At 34.0% G+C, this 20,975-nt stretch overlaps 3 protein-coding genes and 1 long non-coding RNA gene across 6 annotated transcripts in view; all 4 read right to left on the minus strand.

Annotated features, from left to right (window-relative positions):
• LOC125194056 (protein CutA, chloroplastic-like) overlaps positions 1-12,630 on the minus strand; it is a 16,901-nt gene extending 4,271 nt beyond the window's left edge. Inside the window, exon 1 of one of the 2 annotated variants that reach the window (XM_048092058.1) lies at positions 12,526-12,630. The gene's annotated coding sequence lies outside the window, so the exon portion shown is untranslated. The remainder of the gene's footprint in view (positions 1-12,525) is intronic. The other variant, XM_048092057.1, reaches the window with a different exon arrangement.
• Positions 4,060-12,836, minus strand: LOC125194057 (protein CutA, chloroplastic-like). The gene is made up of 7 exons (XM_048092061.1): positions 12,790-12,836; positions 6,372-6,562; positions 6,165-6,280; positions 5,559-5,621; positions 4,763-4,794; positions 4,522-4,616; positions 4,060-4,309 (listed from the first exon to the last, which is right to left on the minus strand). Exons 2-7 carry the CDS (start codon positions 6,536-6,538, stop codon positions 4,228-4,230), a joined length of 555 nt encoding a protein of 184 aa, XP_047948018.1. The 5' UTR covers positions 6,539-6,562; positions 12,790-12,836; the 3' UTR covers positions 4,060-4,227.
• Positions 7,960-16,079, minus strand: LOC125194053 (putative disease resistance protein At1g59780). Of its 2 annotated transcripts, XR_007171676.1 has the most exons (3): positions 15,560-16,079; positions 8,427-9,452; positions 7,960-8,330 (listed from the first exon to the last, which is right to left on the minus strand). XR_007171676.1 is itself a non-coding variant. In XM_048092055.1 (2 exons), the coding sequence occupies exons 1-2, from the start codon at positions 16,033-16,035 to the stop codon at positions 9,053-9,055; spliced, it is 876 nt and encodes a 291-aa protein (XP_047948012.1). In that variant the 5' UTR covers positions 16,036-16,079; the 3' UTR covers positions 7,960-9,052. The 2 variants fall into 2 exon arrangements, 1 of the variants encoding a protein (XP_047948012.1); XM_048092055.1 differs by having other exon boundaries at positions 7,960-9,452.
• LOC125194058 lies at positions 14,080-14,824 on the minus strand. The gene is made up of 2 exons (XR_007171677.1): positions 14,559-14,824; positions 14,080-14,462 (listed from the first exon to the last, which is right to left on the minus strand). It is a non-coding gene; the product is annotated as an uncharacterized LOC125194058 (long non-coding RNA).
• Positions 16,080-20,975: the final 4,896 nt, after the last annotated feature.

Consider the following 20,975-nt stretch of genomic DNA (forward strand, 5'->3'; position numbering starts at 1 on the left):
TATTCTGGCACCTTTTTCATTCTTAAGAATAAAGTAAACCATGTGCATCCACCCAACTTTTAGTGTGAAATAATTCTTATAAAAAGTTAAAGCAGAATAAAACTTCAGCAGTTCCCAATCATTTGACACAACAAAAAACCACGTTTACAAAGAGCACCGGCACCCTCTAGAATCGAACTATTGTTATGCTGACAGATATGCTAATATTGTAATGATTGCCACTTCTAATCATTTGCACAAGAAATGGAATAGACGGAGCAACAGCCAAGCTATATTACATACAACTACAATAACAAAATCTACAGGTGTCACAAGCCACTACAGATAACAAAAGGCTTTAATCTATCAGAAGCCAACAAGCTCGAGCATCAGAACCAATAGAATCTACTCCTAACTAAGATAACGCAGATGCTTCAAAAAACATCGTATCGCACAATTCGTATCCCATAGTAATTTCTCGGAATCGACAAGTAATATCTACGTCATCATCTCTCAACTCTTCAAACGAACTTGCCTAAACTAACATGTGCCAAAAGCTACTTACTATTTTAGCAAGCCGAACAACAAAACAAGCTGGATAAAGCAGAAAACATGGTATTCTTCCTTCAATTGATTCAGGAAACAAAAACCAAAGCTATTTCGACGATTGCTAGATTACGAAATGTGAACTTACCAAACAATAAAAAAAACAAAATTTCACACCAAAGCAACACAACAATAACAAAAATAAAGCTAGAGTGATCCAAAAGAAAAGTTATCCCAAAATGAAGCTCTCACATATCACGCCGGCAATCCGAAACCACAAATAAACTAAAAACGAACCAAAATCAAATCACCAGCAGCTCTTAATTCTCAACATTACCCCCTAAATCGTCTGGGTAAAATCAAGCCAAAAAACGGAAAGTAGCTCATAAACACAGCATTCAAATTCCAAATACCAAAACGAGCGAGTTTCATTTCAGAAACAGCGACGCATACGCCTCAATTGAACAATAAACATCACAAAATTGAAAAAAAAAAAAAAAATCACAACCTTCCCGCCGAGATAGATTGTCTCCACATCGAGGCAAACGGAATCAACGCTTAAATCAGCCATGCCGTCGCCTCTCTCCTCACACACGCACACAATATTGGATTGCTACTCCGAGATTCTCTCGCTAATCTAGATAAAACGTAAATATCCGATTATACATACATATATCGAATGAGGGGTCTTCAGCTTTGGATGACTTATATACGAAGCGATTCTTTCGCCCCTCTTTTATCTCACATATGAAATTATACGAACTGTGTGTGTATGTATGTATATATATATTGTATGTCAACAATTCTTCACAGTTTTTTTTTTTTTTTTTTTTTTCTATTTCAGTAAACCGATTCCCCACCGACGCCTTCTCTCTCTAACCTCTGTAGTTTATCTACAGATAATGAAAATCGAAAATTGAAAATTGGTCAGGGGGCATTTGTGTCATTTCGGCTTCTTGCGGTTAACGGCCGATACCGTTGACCGTTTTAAAGAGGAAAACGCCGTTTCTGCAACTGAATTTTATTTACTCCGTTTTAGCTCAAACGTCTGATTAGTGTCAGATATAATGATGGTTAGGTAATTTAATTTCAAATTAAAATAGAATTCATTAATTTGTAATTTAGTTAAATATTTTTTATTTATTTTATTTTTAAAAATGTTTTATGTAATTTATTGAAGATAATAATAAAATTGAGCATGAAATAAGATCATCAATTTTTTTTATATGAATTCAATGCTTTGTTCTTTATGAAATGCACAAAAACTATGTGTTTTAATTGATTGGAAATATATATGTCGTTCTTGTTTACAATGGAGTATATATATTTTATTTTAATGCTAGTTATAAAAGTAATTTTTGAAGGAAATTTGATTAATTGCATAAGAATACATGTAACTTCTTAAATAATTTAATAAGTACTATCTTATAACTACCCCTGTAAAAAATCGTTTTTTTTTCATAATAAAACTTTTACAATTATACGAATTATTTGATCAATAGAAAAAAAATGATTTAAGAAGTTTATTCAATTTGTAAGATAAATACTGTGGCATACTCGTCTCCTCTATATAGTAACTTCTTAAATTTAGTTTTCCTATATCAATATTGTTTAATCATAAAATCACAAGTAGCCCAACTATTATTTTTATTTACACATATAATGTGACACTAGCTAGTCCTCCTTACCTCATATATCATTTAAATTGGATTGTTTATATATTAAAACTTAGTTATGCTGATTTGCACCATTTACAAAGTTTGTGCATGAAATGTGAGAAAGAAAGGTTGAAATTGTAAGTCACAGCAAAGTTCATGTGTTTATCTAGTTTATACATTTTATAAGTCAAAATGTAATTAATTACATTTTGTGACCAGGGTATTTGAAATTAAATTATGTCGTTTGTCAGAATTTTTTTCACACATAGCAATCTCAACAATATTGACTAATACACTTAACTAGTACTCCAAAGGATTAACAGTCAAACTTTTAATTAATGATTGAGTAGAATAAACAAGTAACTTAAAGAAAAGATTCATGTGTAGAAGTGTGTAGAAACATGCTCTTTACATATACAATAATATTGTTTTATAAAATAGAGCATTTATACACTTTTTAGAATAATGTTTTTTTATATATGCAATAATTTTTTGTTTATTGTAATGATGTTTCTTTTCATGATAAAAGTTGATTATTCGAAAAGCAATGGTCATATATGTATTCTATTTTATTTATGCATTTTAAATTTACAGTATGAGTTCTCAACCAATAAATTTTTAATTCTCATTAGAAAAAACATCGTCAATTAAAAATTGATTCCACCATATATAAACTAACAATGAAAGTTACGCATTGCTGCCTTGCTGGCAATATCAGTTTGATTATAAAATAGGAGAAGTTTTAAATAATAAAAAAAAAAAGTAGGGCAACGCATTGTCATTGAAAGATTATTGTTGGCTGGGAATCATAAACACTAAATAATTATGTCTTTATGCAGTTAATACTTATTTGCTATAGTGATAAGAGAAGACTATAAATAATTATTCATAACATACCTTTGTTAATATATTTGATGAATGACAACCTGGATGAACACTACTATTGTATTGCTGAGGATATTCATTAGTCCCGATCAGTGGCGAATCCAGGATTCATAGACGGAAGGAGCGAAATATATATTAGTAGGTTGGTTTAAGGCGAAAATGACAAGTTTTTTCGATTTTCAGGGTGACGTCGATGCAAACGGAGGGGGCGGATATGGTAATTTTACGTCCGGATAAGAGGAAATTAGTCCGCCCCCTCCTGCCCCCCTAGATCGGCCAGTGCCCCCCATCATATATTATATAGTATATGGGTGGTGTTCGATTTCGTAGATAAAATAATATTAAGATATAATCCAGGATTGAGTAGTGATATTATTTTAGTTATGATGCATCCACAATTCTCATTAATGTTAAGCATCCATAATTAGAATTCAATAATTAACTAAATTAGATGTATTATTTAGATGTAGTAACTATCAAATGAGACTGGATTATTCTTGTGATTCCAGAGTATTCTTTTCGTATTATCTACACATAATAAACTGATTTAGTTGGTGAAGTAGTTAAGTGGAGTACTATAATTTCACTAAACCAATAAAGAATTAACGAAATGATCAATAAATTATGCACCAAAAAAGATTGGTAACCAAAAGCAAGAAACAGTTAAGATATCGACAAAACTATTTAATTGATTACTATGATTATCACATCACTACACACAAACTCAACAACCTCTATAGACTATAGTGGGTAGGTATCTCAATTTCACTCAAACTTACAACTCGAACCTTATATTTCCATATATATGTATTTTAGAGTTTAGACCAATAATAATCACACCCTTACACATTATATAAGTATGATTTCTAAAATAATCCAATTTATTCAAATGTTTGATTTGCATGATTCGACTCGTGATGGATAACTCGACTGGCCCAAACTGGGCAAGTTTAGGTCGGGCGGGGAAGCAAGCAAGCACAAACACAGACCATAAACGAAGATCAACGTATATAGTAGTACACTACTCGACAATATAGTTCATTACATATGCGAGTTTATCCATGTTTCAGAGCAAGCACAGGCGTAATCCGAGGATAAGTATGCAAAGTAAGACTTATTTAATGCAGTCCAAACCGGTATGAGCGACTGCCTGTTCATCTTAGTCCCGAGTACTGTTCTTAATCCACTCCAAATACTGGAGATTGCCACCGGTTATGGGCAACGAAATCACCTCAGGCACACTGGGAGAACAAAAGAAACAAAAATTAAGAATACTGATTATAAATAGGGATGTGGCTTATGAAAATTATGCTCTAGTCTTAATTAGTGTCATTTCTATCAATGAGAATGACTTAGATAATAGAATGAAGAAGTGGACAAATAGCTAACATGTACTGCACTTTTAAGAGACAAATCTTCGAGATCCATGTAAAAGACAAGGTAAACTACTCACTCATATTCATGATTTGCCTTGACATGCTCAGTTAAAGCCTCTAGAAGAGATTCCCTCGTCTTGATTATAAGCAGCTCTTCAGAGTCAGTTTGTATCTGTTTGCATGTCAAATAGAACCAAGACGTAAATTCTCTAAAACAACAACAAACTTTTGCATAGAGTCAGTAGCAGTGGCTTTATATTACATTCAAACCACCCATCCTTGAGACACACACACACATAGAAATATGACCACATTTACCTCTCCTTTCCACTCATAAACTGATTCAACACCTGCATCGAGGAAAAAAGGTTATTTTTTGGTAGAGGCAGAAAACGTTCAAGCCAAAGATCCAGCTATGTGTTTCAAAGGCCAGACCAGCCCATGCATTTACTAAATGTGCACGGGAACGACTGCAAGTAAAAGAGGGCTGCGCCTGCCAGATATGCCAAGTTCTTTTTGGGACTCACAATTTTGGTGCCCTATCCATGTAAACTATTTTCCCCGAAAAAAGAAGGTAAAATATTTGGGTTGGGCCAGAAATTGCCGACTCCAAGTATCACGTAAGAGCAGGCATTGCATGTCAAATGGGAACATGAACATCCATAGGTAAATATCGAAGAACCATCTCTAATTATGAAGATCCCTAATGATTGACTGTTCAATTAATAAGGGGTTCAGAAACACAACTTTGAAAACACAATAAATTGCATAGGTAGCAGATTTTAGAACACCATGTGAAAGATAAGAAAAGAGAGAGCACATTTTTTCGTATTTATTGGAAGATCAAACAATGATAATTATTGACCCCAAAATGCAACAACTCCAAGACTAGTTTGACACGTAAAAACTGTCATAGTTTATCAAATCAACAAGTAGGATTTGAGAGTCATAATATCAAATGCTAATAACAGCTTAGCTACTAATGATCTACTGCAAGCTAAGATCTAAACTCAAGATTAGAATCCCTGAGAGACTACCTATTCTTCAATACAATGAGAGTGCACTTTCATCTGTATCCCCGTATTACATATTTCCTAAATTGCAGAAATCTGACCTGGTATTCGGTTAACACACGCTGCGAGCCGCTCTTTGACTATGCTTTCAGCCAATTTTTTCCCTGCAAACAGATGAATACCCTATAAGTTTCCCTTTAAAAGTTATGATGGCTCAATAACAGGTAAACACATCACAAAGATATGAAATAGTAAGCTTTTTAGATGTCAATAACTTCTATTTGTAGATACATTGACTAAATACAAACATTTCCTCCAAGTTTAAGAAAAAAGATAGTTTTAAGCACTTTGCTCCTATACTACCACTGTCTCACTTTACAACCTCATATTATCCTAAGGGAAACAAATCCTTATCCTTTATCAGTAACATAGGGTGTATTTAACAAAACTCCACTTGAAGATACTATATATTTATAGATTTATGATAAGTAGAACTCTCCATGATGAACATTTAGTTTCTTCTATCACTTAAAATTAATCATTAGCTTCCTTGATATGCTTCACTCTAAACTTGACCAACAGAAGCAATGAAAAACACTAGAAAAACTGTGAGAGAGCTATAAACTCAACATATGTAAACCACATAGTACCCTGAAGTTCTACAAAGTTCAAACTAAGCATAATAGACTACGAAACAAAAAACAAACCTGCTTCCTTGTTTGGAACTGTAACATAGACAACAATGCTGGGTACAGTCGTCTTACTTGCTTCCATCCTTACACTATGATATTTCTTACTCTCAGACTGACTACCGAATTTCGTCCTGTTATTATTAAGTAACACGGACGTCAATCATTAGATTGGAAAGAAAAATCCATTGAACAACTAATGCAAATATCCAATCATCCAAGTACCGGAATAGAGGGGCAAACGGGAGAGACTGAGCACACCCTGTTCTCGAAGATAGAGAAACGGCACAGAGATTGGAGAGGCCGAAACTAAGAACACAAAAGGCACCCACCAGAGGGAGTCGCCTACGGACCACTGTGGAGGAGACAACGGATGAGAGTCTTAGTGCCATGATGAGTATTTGCAATTCAGACCCCTAAGTAAAGAAAGCCAACACCATTACTCTATCTAGTTTATACAGATGAAAATTACAATTTCCAAGTATAGCCGTGGGTTGCTTTCCAATTTTCGTCTACTAAAATTTGAACTTATAATAATGTACTCCCTCCGTTAATATTTTATTTTAATTATGTGATTTTTTTATAATTAAAGTGAAAGTTGGATAGAAAAATCTATGATTTCGTTTGAAAAAATAATTTATTCAACTGTGATTATTTTTATATCTTATAATTATGATGGAGATGAAATGCATTAGCCTTAGATTATGAGAGGAAAAGCAGACACAAGCTTTAGATTAATTACATAAATTAATAACACAAGGTATGGCTGGGTTAGTAGGATTTGGGCTTTAATTTATATGGCCCAAAATAATAAGCTCAATCAAAATAAAATAGAAGCAGCTCTATCTTTGCATTCAAATTTCAAATTTGTATTAAGCATTGCCTATTCCTTTGACTAATCTGTTTTTTGTTTCTTTCTTCATAATAATGCTGCCTATTTAGATTTGTTTGCTACTTGATTTTGGATTTGGACCATAATTTTGGCATTTGATCGCTATGAAAATGCAATCGTGTTCATTACAAATAAGCTTACGTAACAAATGTCCTTATTCATATGATATTTCATATTTAGAAGTATTTTTAGGATATTTTTGTCAAATTGGAGATTTGAAGTATGTACGGATAAGTGGATATCCATCTCCATTTGTAGCATCATCCGCAATCCAATTAAATATTATGGGTCTGGGTTCGTTGTTCGTAGATTGTTCAAGCCAAAAAGCTTCGTTTGCAATAGCCACGAGTTTCCGTTCGATTCTTCATACTCTAATAATCAATTATTACTACAACAAAAAATCAAGAACAATAAAATCAGAAAAAGATCAATCAACACTATTATATCCATAACCAAAAGTATATGTATCAATAGCCAATTATATTCAGTTGTAAAAAAAAAACATCCATCAATTGGCATTCACTTGATGAGTACAAGAAAAATAATTCAGAGAATAATGTGCAAGAAAAAATAATTCAGAGAATATCATCTGGATATTATGAGTACATAAACAAATTCCACAAATGTTAATTGAGCCAATAAAAGCAAAAGTCTTATGACTTTCATTATGTATGCATCAAAGCTATATAGAAAAAACAAAAGATATTGCACAAATAATGCACATATGAACTACAATCAAGGAATCATACGCCCTTGGTTATTTCTGATCCCTGTTTAACATCTATCTTGAAAGAACAAAAAGTCAATAAACATTACTTCATCCATCCACAAAAAGTATATATAACAATGGCAGTATTTGTTGTCACAAAAAACACATCCAACCAATAACCAAACAAACCACATGGAGGAATAAGAGAGAGGTTAGAGTTTTAAAAAGATAAGCTGTTATTGCTCAATTGAAATAACGGAAACAACAAGAGTCTTTTATAATGGAAAAACAAACCTAATCCTATGTGGTTCGACTCTCGTAATCTGATCCGGGAAAGAACCACAAAGAAAACCCGGATGGAAATAAATAACCGAATCGATAACAAGACACAAAATAGAGCGGATGTGTTGGAGCTGATGTAGGTGGGTCGTGGTGAGTCGGGAGGTGCGCTGGAGAGCCTTATTATTAATGTATGAAGTACATAAACAAAATCAAGAAAGTTTTATGGAGTATCAATTGAGGCAATAAATGCGAATAAGCAAGTGTAGAGAGCCTTCACTAGGAATCAAACTTTTGTTATCATCTGAAAAAGAAATAGCACAAGGTCAAGATGGTATATGGAGTAGCATTTAGTTATATAGTATATGATGTATAGAATGTATGCTCACAAATTGATTACCTTTGCTTCAACCCTCTTTTATCGACCACTGCTTATTCTTTGTAGACACGATCCATATCAATGTCCTTCTTGACAAATGGCCCATAATCTTCTTCATTTACTCTCTCCATGAATTCTCTTGGCATATTCCAGATAAGCATGTCTCGAAGAGAGGAGGAGAATCTCAAACCATCTGGAACCTTCTTTAAATCGGGGCACCCACACATATTCAAGGAAGTAAGTTTTGGCATTGCTCCTTCTTCTACCTTCCCATACCTTTAAATCGTGCAAATTCCTTAAATAAAGTGTCTGGAGTCGTGGAAATGAATTTGAGTGGCAAGTTAATGTTTCTTCCATCTCGACTTCATCTAACCATAGCTCTTGCAACATGGGATACTTGCCAAAGTCCTTCACATCTACCTTAACCTTGCATTCTGTAAGCCACAACTTTACTAAATTCTGACACATCTCTGGTTTGTAGTATGGAAAACTGCTACTCATAATGCATTCCCATATCTTCAAACTAACCAACGAAGGAGACATCAACCCGTGATTCAAAACCTCTCTACCTTTCTCCGAACTGAAATCACATGAGTAAACTGAAAGGTAACTCTCACGTAATTGGCTGTTTTTGTTGTTCAATACAATTAACAGGCTATCCACATCACATCAACTTCAACACACATCTTCTGTAGACTAATCAATGTAGGGATATCTGCAATGCAAGTTGTCTCACTGCTGATCTCATCTAACGTCTCCAACTCTTGTAGCCCACCTAGTTTTAGTTTCTCCCCTCCAATCACTTCTATTCCAGTATTGAGAAATAGATGCTTTAGTCTTTTCATCTTCCATATCACATTTGGCAATCTAATAGCAACATTGTATAATACTCGCAAATCTAAGGTCTGCAAGTATGGCAGGCTGCATATAGACTTTGGTAGCTCTCTCACATTAGAATTCCTCAAACTCAAGTATCTCAAATGAATTAGTTCACCCACCTTGCTTGGTAATTTCCCCCCTTCAAACTCACAACCTTCTACCACAAATATCCTCAAGTATTGCGACATCTTAAAGTTAACCATACTCTCTTTGAAGCCCATGGTTGGTTCAGGATAATAGTGTTTTTGGAGAACAATAAAAGATCTAAGACCTCTAACTTCCTTTAACCCATCTATACTTGGTTTACTACTGGGGGTCATAACTGATGGCTATTCGAGTTGGTAAAAGAATGTCGGTTAGATATTTGGAAGCATCAATGCGCATCAGAAACTGTTCCTTTTCTGCTTTAGAAGAACAGAGATCATGCATTAAATCATGAAGCCCACACGAATCAAATTTCGTAAGTGGAGTGTAGGTGTCAGCTTCATGCAGTTGAACCATACACCTCATACCAAGTTCTATTAGATATCTTTGAGCCACATCTCTTAGAGTCTCATTAGCTTCTTTATCTTGGTAGGAAATGAAGCCTTCCGCCATCCACAATAAATACAGTTTCTCTGTATCAATCTTGTGATCCTCAGGAAAACATGCTAAATAGAGGAAGCATGGTTTCAAGTAATAAGGTAGGGCATCGTAGCTCAACTCCAACACCTGATTTACTCTTTCATATTTTCCAACACCTTTTCCATGCTTCAAATGTGATTCCATGTTCAGATTTACCTCTATCCATTCTGAGTGTAATTTATTGCGCAAAATCCCTCCAATAACACAAATTGATAGTGGTAACCCTTCACACTTTGATACAATTTTTCTTCCAATATCTTCAAATGATTTTAAATCCGGGTCATCTGCCACAATATACAAAATAAGATGAGGCATATATTTAAGTCAATCTTAGTAGGACACAAAATAACAATAAGAATAAAATTTAATAGTGCTCTAGAGAAATTTCTAGTCCTACCCAGCCTTACAAATTAAGATCTGTCAAAAAAATGTAAAAATAGTGCATTAGATTTTTGTTTATATTTTCCTCATTTTATTTCAAAAATGCAATATTCAGATGGAAAAGCCCTAAATTTTAACAAAATTATACAATGAAAACATGGTGAAGAGAGTTAAACTTCTGACCTGGAGATGAATTTGCTACTTTTTGAAGTAAAGTCCAACCTTTTGGTCAGAAATTCCAGCTTGTGAGGTTCGGATTGTTGATTAGCAATATTCTCATAACGAGTGGTGAGAATGACATTACAATTCACCGGAAGAGCTTTCTTTATGATCTCCCAATGATCATCTTCCCATATATCATCTATCACCACCAGACATTTCCTTTTCACCTCCAATAAACTATGAATTTTTGTCACCAATTCACGATCTCCCATGCCACCAATTTGTACGCTGCTATCAAATTGTTTCAAAATCTTGCCGAGAATTGCGTTCGGTTGAAACTGTTGGGTGATGCAAACCCATGCTCGGGCATAAGATTGGAGGTCTTTGTGGTTGTAAACCTTTCTGGCGAGAGTAGTTTTTCCGAGACCAACTTTGTCAACATCACCGCCAACACTAAGCAGAAACTTAGTTTCTTCAACCAGCAAATCACGGAGGGTTTCCAGAAACACATTTGCAACAGCATCTGCCATTCTACTTTTTTCTTTTCTTTTTCCTCTTCTATGCAACGCAGAGAACAGAGATCCAAACACTTTGACTTGAAATGAGATTGTAAGTCTCCTCAAGTGGGAAAGCTTATTAATTTCAAATGATAGGTTAGCTGTATTCCAAATATGATACTATAAAGTATAATCATGTTGATGGCTTTATTGATTATAAAATGAGAGGAATATTACTGTATCCACGTTCCAAGTCTCGTGAAGTGGGAAAGCTTATTCGTTTAAAATGATAGGATAGCTGTATTCACATGTGATAATTGTATCAAAGATTGTTTTATATACCGACTACGTCTTGGAAAAAATGGTTTCGATTATTATACTGATTTTTGAAATTCATACAGGTTTCGATGAAATCTCATCTAAATCTAATCTATATAAATATGGATATATCTCCTTATGAGAACTTTTTAACGAAGTGGGTGGTCCATTTCTATGATATTAGAATGAAAAGCGGAACCTCTTCAACTAATTCACACGGACACAGACGATTTAAAATTCATGCACATCTCAAATTAAGAACAAAGACCAGTTGATATCATAATCAGAGTTCGATTAAGATGTTTTGTGATAATAATTTTTTCTTATAATTTTCGTTCTCGTAATAGCAAGTGGATTTTTTCAGTAGGGCAAAAGTTGTAATATCATTATTCCCGCGACAGCTTAAATATGCGTTCTAGAAAAAGTACAAATTTTTTGTAATTTTTTTTTAAAAATTGTTGGATAGTTGTACTTATAATCAATTATTGGAAAATTAAAATATGGAAAAAGATAGTAATTCCTTAAAAACTGATATACTCCCTATGTTCTATAGTAATACAATCGTTTTGTTATTTTGGTACGTTCTATAGTGTGAAGTTATTATCTTTTTCAGTACAAGTTAACACATTTCATTTTAGTTACTTTACTCTCTCTTACTTTATTTTCTCTTTATTTTTCTACTTTTTTTTTTATTTTTTACTTTATTCTTGTTTTACTTAATTCACTTAAAATAATTTTTTCTTAAATCATGTATCGAAATAGAAACATTTGCACTATTTTGAAACACATGGAGTATTAAACTAGGTAACCAAACTTTTTTTCAGATTCCTATAATTATCCCCCGTGTGTTTCTAGCGGTTGTTGAACCATGTTGCTCGAGTTAAAAATTTTGGCTTTATTAAAATAGTGTACTACAAAAATATTAATTCATCCGTCCCATAATAGATGACACACTTGGAAATTGGCATAAGATTTTAGGTGATAGTGTTTTGTGTGTTAAGTGGAAAGAGAAACTAATATATGTATATTAATATGAGAGAGCGTTTTCCAAAAAGGAAATGTGACATTTTTTATGAGACAAACTAAAAGGGAAAGTGTGAGATCTATTATGGAACGGAGGGAGTACTCAGAAAATTAGGTTTGCACATTTTTAATACCCAGCGTTTATAAAATCACATTTTCAGTTAAAAAGTTATACTACTCAACAGAAGGAAAAATCCCATCAAGATAGATTTAAATATTCCACTGCACATGACTTCCTCTCTCTAAACGATTTCATCTGAGGTTTCTTATAATCGAAAATGAGTACAAAACAGCACTATCAGCTCAAATTCAATAGCGAAATGATTGAAAAGGCCTATCCTGAATAATTCAAAAGGTAACTGCTGCAGAACCTAGGAATGTGATGTGCAACTAATAAACTGCAATTATATCCTAACAAAACGAAATTGCCGCTCAAATTCAAAAGAGATTGGGAAGAGAGAGATAGAATGATCGGAAAATGCCACCATAGAGAATGTTACCTTAAATTGGGTGAAGAAATTCGATTTGGAGCTGTGCAGAGGACTCAAGGAGAGATGGGCTCAACTGTGATTATCTTTAGATTAAATGCATTAGCCTTAGATTATGAGAGGAAAAGCAGACTGCTTTAGATTAATTACATAAATTAATAACACAAGCTGGGCTGGGTTAGTAGGATTTGGGCTCTAATTTTACCTAGCAAAAGACAAAGTATGGCCCAAAACAATGGTAGTCTAGGTTAGTGTGATTTGGGCTTTAATTTATATGGCCCAAATTAATAAGCCCAATCAAAATAAAATAGAAGCAGCTCTATCTTTGCATTCAAATTTGTATTAAGCCTTGCCTTTTCTTTTGACTAATCTGGTTTCTTTCTTCATAATAATGCTGCTGCTATTTAGATTTGTTTGCTACTTGATTTTGGATTTGGACCATAATTTTGGCATTTGATCGTTATGAAGATGACAATTGTGTTCGTTACAAATAAGCTTATGTAACAAATGCCCTTATTCGTATGATATTTCATATTTAGAAGTATTTTTATGATATTTTTGTCAAATTGGAGATTGAAGTATGTCTGGATAAGTGGATATCCATATTAACTTAGCAAACGAATTTCCATCTTCATTTGTAGCATCATCCGCAATCCAAATTAAATATTACGGGTCTGGGTTCGTTGTTCGTGGATCGTTCAAGCCGAAAAGCTTCGTTTGCAATAGCCGTGAGTTTCCGTTCGATTCTTCATACTCTAATAATCAATTATTACTACAACAAAAAATCAAGAACAATAAAATCAGAAAAAGATCAATCAACACTATTATATTCATAAAACGATAAGTATATGTATCAATAATCAATTATATTCTGTTGTAAAAAAAAACATCCATCAACATTCACTTGTGAGTATATATTAAACAAAAAAGGAAGTTATAAAATGTGCAAGAAAAATAATTCATAGAATATCATCAGGATATTATGAGTACATAAACAAATTCCACAAAATGTTACTATTAATAATTGAGCCAATAAAAGCAAAAGTCTTAGGACTTTCATTATGTATGCATCAAAGTTATATAGAAAATACAAAAGAAATTGCACAAGTAATGCACATATGAACTACAATCAAGGAATTATACGTTCTTGGTTATTTCTGATCCCTGTTTATCTATCTTGAAAGAACAAAAAGTCAATAAACATTACTTCATCCATCCACAAAAAGTATATATATCATAATGGCAGTATTTGTGGGTCACAAAAAACACATCCAACCAACAACAAAACAAACCACATGGAGGAATAAGAGAGAGTTTAGAGTTTTAAAAAGATAAGCTGTTATTGCTCAATTGAAATAATGGAAACAACAAGACTCTTTTATAATGGAAAAACAAACCTAATCCTATGTGGTTCGACTCTCGTAATCTGATCCGGGAAAGAACCACAAAGAAAACCCGGATGGAAATAAATAACCGACTCGATAACAAGACACAAAATAGAGCGGATGTGTTGGAGCTGATGTAGGTGGGTCGTGGTGAGTCGGGAGGTGCGCTGGAGAGCCTTATTATTAAAATGAGAGTACATAAACAAAATCAAGAAAGTTTTATGGAGTATCAATTGAGTCAATAAATGCGAATAAGCAAGTGTAGAGAGCCTTCACTAGGAATCAAACTTTTGTTATCATCTGAAAAAGAAATAGCACAAGGTCAAGATGGTATATGGAGTAGCATTTAGTTATATAGTATATGATGTATAGAATGTATGCTCACAAATTGATTACCTTTGCTTCAACCCTCTTTTATCGACCACTGCTTATTCTTTGTAGACACTATCCATATCAATGTCCTTCTTGACAAATGGCCCATAATCTTCTTCATTTACTCTCTCCATGAATTCTCTTGGCATATTCCAGATAGACATGTTTCGAAAAGTGGAGATGGATCTCAAACCATCTGGAAGCTTCTCCAAATTGGGGCACCCAGAGATACTCAAGAAAGTAAGTTTTGGCATTGCTCCTTCTTCTGCTTCCCATACCTTTAAATCGTGCAAATTTTTGGCATTGCTAATTTTAAATCGTGAAGTTAATCTTGAGTCGTGGAAATGAATCTGAGTGGCAAGTTAATGTTTCTTCCATCTCGACTTCATCTAACCATAGCTCTTGCAACATGGGATACTTGCCAAAGTCCTTCACATCTACCTTAACCTTGCATTCTATAAGGTTCAACTTTACTAAATTCTGACACATCTCTGGTTTGTAGTATGGAAAACTGCTACTCATAATGCATTCCCATATCTTCCCAAACTAACCAACGAAGGAGACATCAACCCGTGATTCAAAACCTCTCTACCTTTCTCCGAACTGAAATCACATGAGTCAACTGAAAGGTAACTCTCACGTAATTGGCTGTTTTTGTTGTTCAATACAATTGACATGTTATCCACATCCACATCACGAACTTCAACACACATCTTCTGTAGACTAATCAATGTAGGGATATCTGCAATGCAAGTTGTCTCACTGCTGATCTCATCTAACGTCTCCAACTCTTGTAGCCCACCTAGTTTTAGTTTCTCCCCTCCAATCACTTCTATTTCAGTATTGAGAAATAGATGCTTTAGTCTTTTCATCTTCCATATCACATTTGGCAATCTAATAGCAACATTGATGATACTCGCAAATCTAAGGTCTGCAAGTATGGCAGGCTGCATATAGACTTTGGTAGCTCTCTCACATTAGAATACCTCAAACTCAAGTATCTCAAATGAATTAGTTCACCCACCTTGCTTGGTAATTTCCCCCCTTCAAACTCACAACCTTCTACCACAAATATCCTCAAGTATTGCGACATCTTAAAGTTAACCATACTCTCTTTGAAGCCCATGGTTGGTTTAGGATAATAGTGTTTTGGGAGAACAATAAAAGATCTAAGACCTCTAACTTCCTTTAACCCATCTATACTTGGGTTACTACTGGGGTCATAACTGATGGCTATTCGAGTTGGTAAAAGAATGTCGGTTAGATATTTGGAAGCATCAATGCGCATCAGAAACTGTTCCTTTTCTGCTTTAGAAGAACAGAGATCATGCATTAAATCATGAAGCCCACACGAATCAAATTTCGTAAGTGGAGTGTAGGTGTCAGCTTCATGCAGTTGAACCATACACCTCATACCAAGTTCTATTAGATATCTTTGAGCCACATCTCTTAGAGTCTCATTAGCTTCTTTATCTTGGTAGGAAATGAAGCCTTCCGCCATCCACAATAAATACAGTTTCTCTGTATCAATCTTGTGATCCTCAGGAAAACGACGATTTGCCCATTCAATTCACCCTTGGGAGTATCTTTATTAGTTTACTATGTTCAAATCTCTTTCTATGGATTTCTCTTGTGAATTTGCTTTGGATATGAGTAGCTAAATCATTTGTAGAGTTTTGGTGAAGACTACAATGAATGCTTTTGATTAATTCAAGAATTTTGATTACCTTTGCTCTTGTGATTTCTTTGTTCCGTTCTTGTGCTTTTCCAATTCAATTGCTTAGCTACCAATTGGATTTGTTGACCTAGTTTTGAGTAATCGAGAGATATCTAATTAGAATTGATAAAAGAATGAACAACACCTAGATAATTTGCATTCGAGAGAAGGAATTCTAGAGTGAGGGCTTGAGCCTTTTGTTTTAAGGAGTTAATTGTGACGTATTAGAAGGAGACTTCAATATTAATAATTAATCATCGGGTTAAGTGCACTCGAGAGAGGGCTTAGTCTAGACTAGCGGCTTTCCAAGTAATCCTAGAGACTTCAAATGGGTAATCGAAGTTGTTGAGCTGTTCATATCGTGTTTGGTTGTAGTTGGATCCAAGACTCTACCTCGTTCTCTTACTTGAAACTCGTCTTTTGTTGCATACTTTTGTCTTGTTTTTGTTTAATTGTTTTTCAAAATCAAAATCAACCTTTCCGGATCTTCTAGATAGTAGTCAAAAATTGGTTCGTGGTACTTGAGTTACACAATTTGTCTTCGTGGATACGATTCTCTTGACTTGCCTATACTACGATAGCCCCGTACACTTGCGGGTAATTCTCGTGTTTAAAATAAATCGAGTCACTACTCTCTCATCTATTTTTTTTATAAAACAAATTAAAATGTTCACCCCTACTTCTAATTACCCTCTAAATTTCAAACAAAATAACGCATGAAACATACCAGCCAAACATATTCAAAAATGCAATATTCAGATGGAAAAGCTCTAAATTTTAACAAAATTATACAATGAAAACATGGACGAAGGAAGATAGCTAAAACTTCTGACCTGGAGAAATATCTGCTACTTTTTGAAGTAAAGTCCAACCTTCGTCCTCTGTCAGAAATTCCAGCCTGTGAGGTTCGGATTGTTGATTAGCAATATCCTCATTACGAGTTGTGAGAAAAACGGCCTTATGTTGAAACTGTTGGGTGATGCAAACCCATGCTCGGGCATAAGATTGGAGGTCTGTGTGGTTGTAAACCTTTCTTGCAAGTGTAGTTTTTCCGAGACCACCCATCCCATATATCTTCACTACTCGTTTCCTTCTGGTTTCATCCTTCACCTTGGAGACCAAAAGCTCGATGTCTTTCTCCATGCCCACAAAATCATGCTCAACCTCATGAGCATACGTCTGTCTCAACAGACGCTGCTGCTCAGCTTCCTGCTTGGAATGAGATGATGAGCCTTGATGATCCAACTCCGAGTCTAACTTTTTAGTGAGGTCGGCCAGGGCAGATATTATGTCGCGAGCCTCATTTCCAACCTCGTGGACACTGCAGCACTCACACATGATGCAAATGTACCTTTTGAATTTATCTTTGAGGCTCCTCCGCCCTTCTTCCCTTTTGGATTGAACTTCAACGGCATACGTTTCAAGCAGATTCTCAGCTTTGAAAGCAAGATCTTTGAGTTGGGAAATGTAAAGCTTTAGAGTTGGAGAATCGCTTCTATCTCTATCAGCTTTCATCAACAAGGCATGGATGCTTCTCAGATCTGCTTTGACTTTCTCAACATCACCGCTCACACTAACCAGAAACTTAGTTTCTTCAACCAGCAAATCACGAAGGGTTTCCAGACACACATTTGCAAGCTGTGTAAGTCTCCGCAAGGTGGGAAGATTGTTGATTGAAAATGAGAGGATAGCAGCATTCACAATGTGATAGCTATAATCAGTTGATCACAAAATTTATCTCATTTCACTTTTTATCATTTTTTGTAGTGGAACTCATATTTCACTAACTTATTCCTACTCACATTTTATTATAAAACTAATATATAAACTCATATTCCACTATCTCATTTTTATTTACATTTTATTATAAAACTAATATATAAAAGTAGGACCCACGTTCCACTAATTTTTTCAACTTACTTTTTATTATATTTCTTAAAATCTGTATCCAGTCAAAGTGAGACAATCTTTGTAGAACCCATGGAGTACCAATTTTCTTTTTCCATGCGTCCCCAAATCTTACGAGTATTTTACTAATTTGACAGTATAGTGGACTCTACGTTCCACTAATTTATTTTTTATTATATTTTTTATAATTCTTGTCAAGTTAATCAATTAATTTAGTATACCACGTTCTAAGTGACGTGAAGTGGGACAGCTTATTAAATTCAAACGATAGGTACTTAGCGGATATCTGTATCAATTACTTCCTCCGTCCCATAAAGATTGTCCCATTTTTCTATTTCAATTCGTCCCACAAAGTTTGTCTCATTTCACTTTTTATCATTTTTTGGTAGTGGACCACATATTCCCCTAACTCATTCCTACTCACATTTTATTATAAAACTAATATATAAAAGTAGGACCCACATTCCACTAACTTTTTCAACTCACTTTATATTACATTTCTTAAAATCCGTGCCCGGTCAAAGTGGGACAATCTTTGTGGAACGGAGGGAGTATTTTTTATATACCAACGACCACGTCTTTATTAGAAAAATGGCTTTGATTATTTTACTCATATTAGAAAATCAAATACTACATGACTTCAGAGGCATCGACAGTACAGATTTCGACTATTCTACTCATTTTTGCAAATTTGTTTTTAGGGTTATCGACAGCTTAATTATGCGTTCCAGACAAAAGTCTAAAATATTTGTGAATTTTTTTTAGTTTGTTATATAGTTGTGCTTGATAATTAAATATTTTAAGACTACTATTTTAAATATATTTATTTTTTTCGAGTCATTTAATCGTTCCCCGGCCTGATGTTATTCCAATAGTTGTTAAGCAATGTAGCTCATGTTGGAATTTTTGGGTTAATTGCAAACGGCTACTAAACAAGACACTTCTACCCCGCGCCACCCACCTCCGAGGGCTTGCTCGAACCGCCAGCTCGTCTGCTTGGGTGGTTGATTGCTTTGAATTAAAATGATAGTGGTAGGTTTGCTTTTATTTCAAATCAGAGGATTAGCTGTATTATTTTAATGTACCGACCACTTATTGAATACGCCCAACTACTTTATATAGTACTCTCCCATCATATCGTGAGTTTTAAGAAATTTAAATAATAGTGTGTCGGAAAAGTTAGTCTAATACAAGACCAATTTTTTATATTAGTTTTATAATATATTATGAGTGAAATGAGCTAGTGGTATGTGAGATCTATTTGCTATTTATGGTAAAAAGTAAAGTGTGACTCTTATTGTGAGACGGATCAAAATGACAAAGTGTGACTCTTATTGAGAAATGGAGGGAGTATATAAAGTGTGTCCATATATTTATATAGTATACAAAAAATAATCATACCTTTTAATACTCATTTCGTCCCAACTAAGATGACACATTTTACTTTTAGAAAATTTCTCTCTCTATTTAATCACCCAACTACTTTTTTCGCTCTCATTAAAATATTCAATTTTATTTCCCTTTCCATTCAATACTCACAACATAGTACTGTTTTTTCTCTCTAATTAAACATATTAAACAATAACTCCTAAAATCTCGTGCGTATCAAGAAATGTGTCATCATAACTGGAACGGAGAGACTAATATCTTCTCACATCATGGTTGATATTTTCACCCATCATAATATATATAAACCGTGTTTCCTAATCATCTACTCCTACTACTTCTACAAGGTAGTTCCTACTTACCATTGAAATATAATACTTCCTTCGTCAGGCATTAGGAGTCTCGGTTGACCATTTTCATCTGTCCGACATTACGAGTCCCGGTTAGATATTTTCATAGAAAGTGAAATAAAAATATTATAAAATAAAATACTAAAAACACAAGTAAAAACACATCCAAAGAATAAAGCAAATAATAATGCAAATGGGTCCCACATTCCATTATCACACACTCCAATTATTACACACTCAAACATTTCTTAAAACCCGCACTAAAGTCAACCGGGACTCCTAATGCCGGACGGAGGGAGTATTGTGATTACAAAGTATTTAGAAGCCACGTATGGTGGATGTAGTTGGATTTTGTCACTGATAAAAAAAAATTCAATAATTATTTAAGTTCGTGATATTATATATTAATATCAAAGTTTGTCAAAAAATAAATAAATATTGTGAAAAATTTCATGATATTAGTCAACAATATCAAGTGACGGGTGTAGGATTTTGACGACGGAGATCCAATCCATTGGTAACTACTATAGGGTAATTTTTTTTGCTGCCATAGCCGAAAGTTGCGAGGAGATGAGTAATGAGATAGAAATAAAAGGTGAGCCATAATTTTATATATATTAATTTTATAATAAAATATAGTGGAATATGGAGGGTATTACAAAAGATAATAAAAGTGAAGTGGGAAACTAATAAGGGAACGTCCCAAAAATGAAAAAAAAATTAAGTGGAAGAGATGGAGTATTATTCTTCAAAATACCACTCCATGTCTATATTAGGCACATTAAAAATATTAAAAAATTAAAAGTAATATTATAAGAAGACAATACCATCATTTGCATGTTAATATGATTATTTCTATGATTTCATATCAAGTGATAGATGTATTATTTTGTTGATAATTCTGTTTCTAATTTTGCTATAGAGTTACAATTTTTATTTCCGTTATACTATGAAATTTATTAGTAAATCAATGCATATGGTGTTACTCTTTTAACTCATGTGCTAATTGAAAAAGATCCCTAGCAAAACATCAAATCTCCATCCGATTTACGGAGTCAGATATATCAAATTATAGAATCT

Source organism: Salvia hispanica, chromosome 6 (assembly GCF_023119035.1).
Source record: "Salvia hispanica cultivar TCC Black 2014 chromosome 6, UniMelb_Shisp_WGS_1.0, whole genome shotgun sequence".
NCBI lineage: Eukaryota > Viridiplantae > Streptophyta > Magnoliopsida > Lamiales > Lamiaceae > Salvia > Salvia hispanica.

Excerpts from the sequence above, each read along its gene's own strand:
- LOC125194057 (XM_048092061.1), bottom strand. The coding sequence starts at position 6,538 with ATGGCACTAAGACTCTCATCCGTTGTCTCCTCCACAGTGGTCCGTAGG. Across the intron at positions 4,795-5,558 it reads GTGTGTTAACCGAATACCAG|GTGTTGAATCAGTTTATGAG; the intron begins GTCAGATTTCTG and ends TCCTCGATGCAG. Across the intron at positions 4,310-4,521 it reads AAGGCAAATCATGAATATGA|TGTGCCTGAGGTGATTTCGT; the intron begins GTGAGTAGTTTA and ends TTGTTCTCCCAG.
- LOC125194053 (XM_048092055.1), bottom strand. The coding sequence starts at position 16,035 with ATGGCGGAAGGCTTCATTTCCTACCAAGATAAAGAAGCTAATGAGACT. Across the intron at positions 9,453-15,559 it reads GGGGGGAAATTACCAAGCAA|ATTTGTGGTAGAAGGTTGTG; the intron begins GGTGGGTGAACT and ends ATACTTGAGGAT.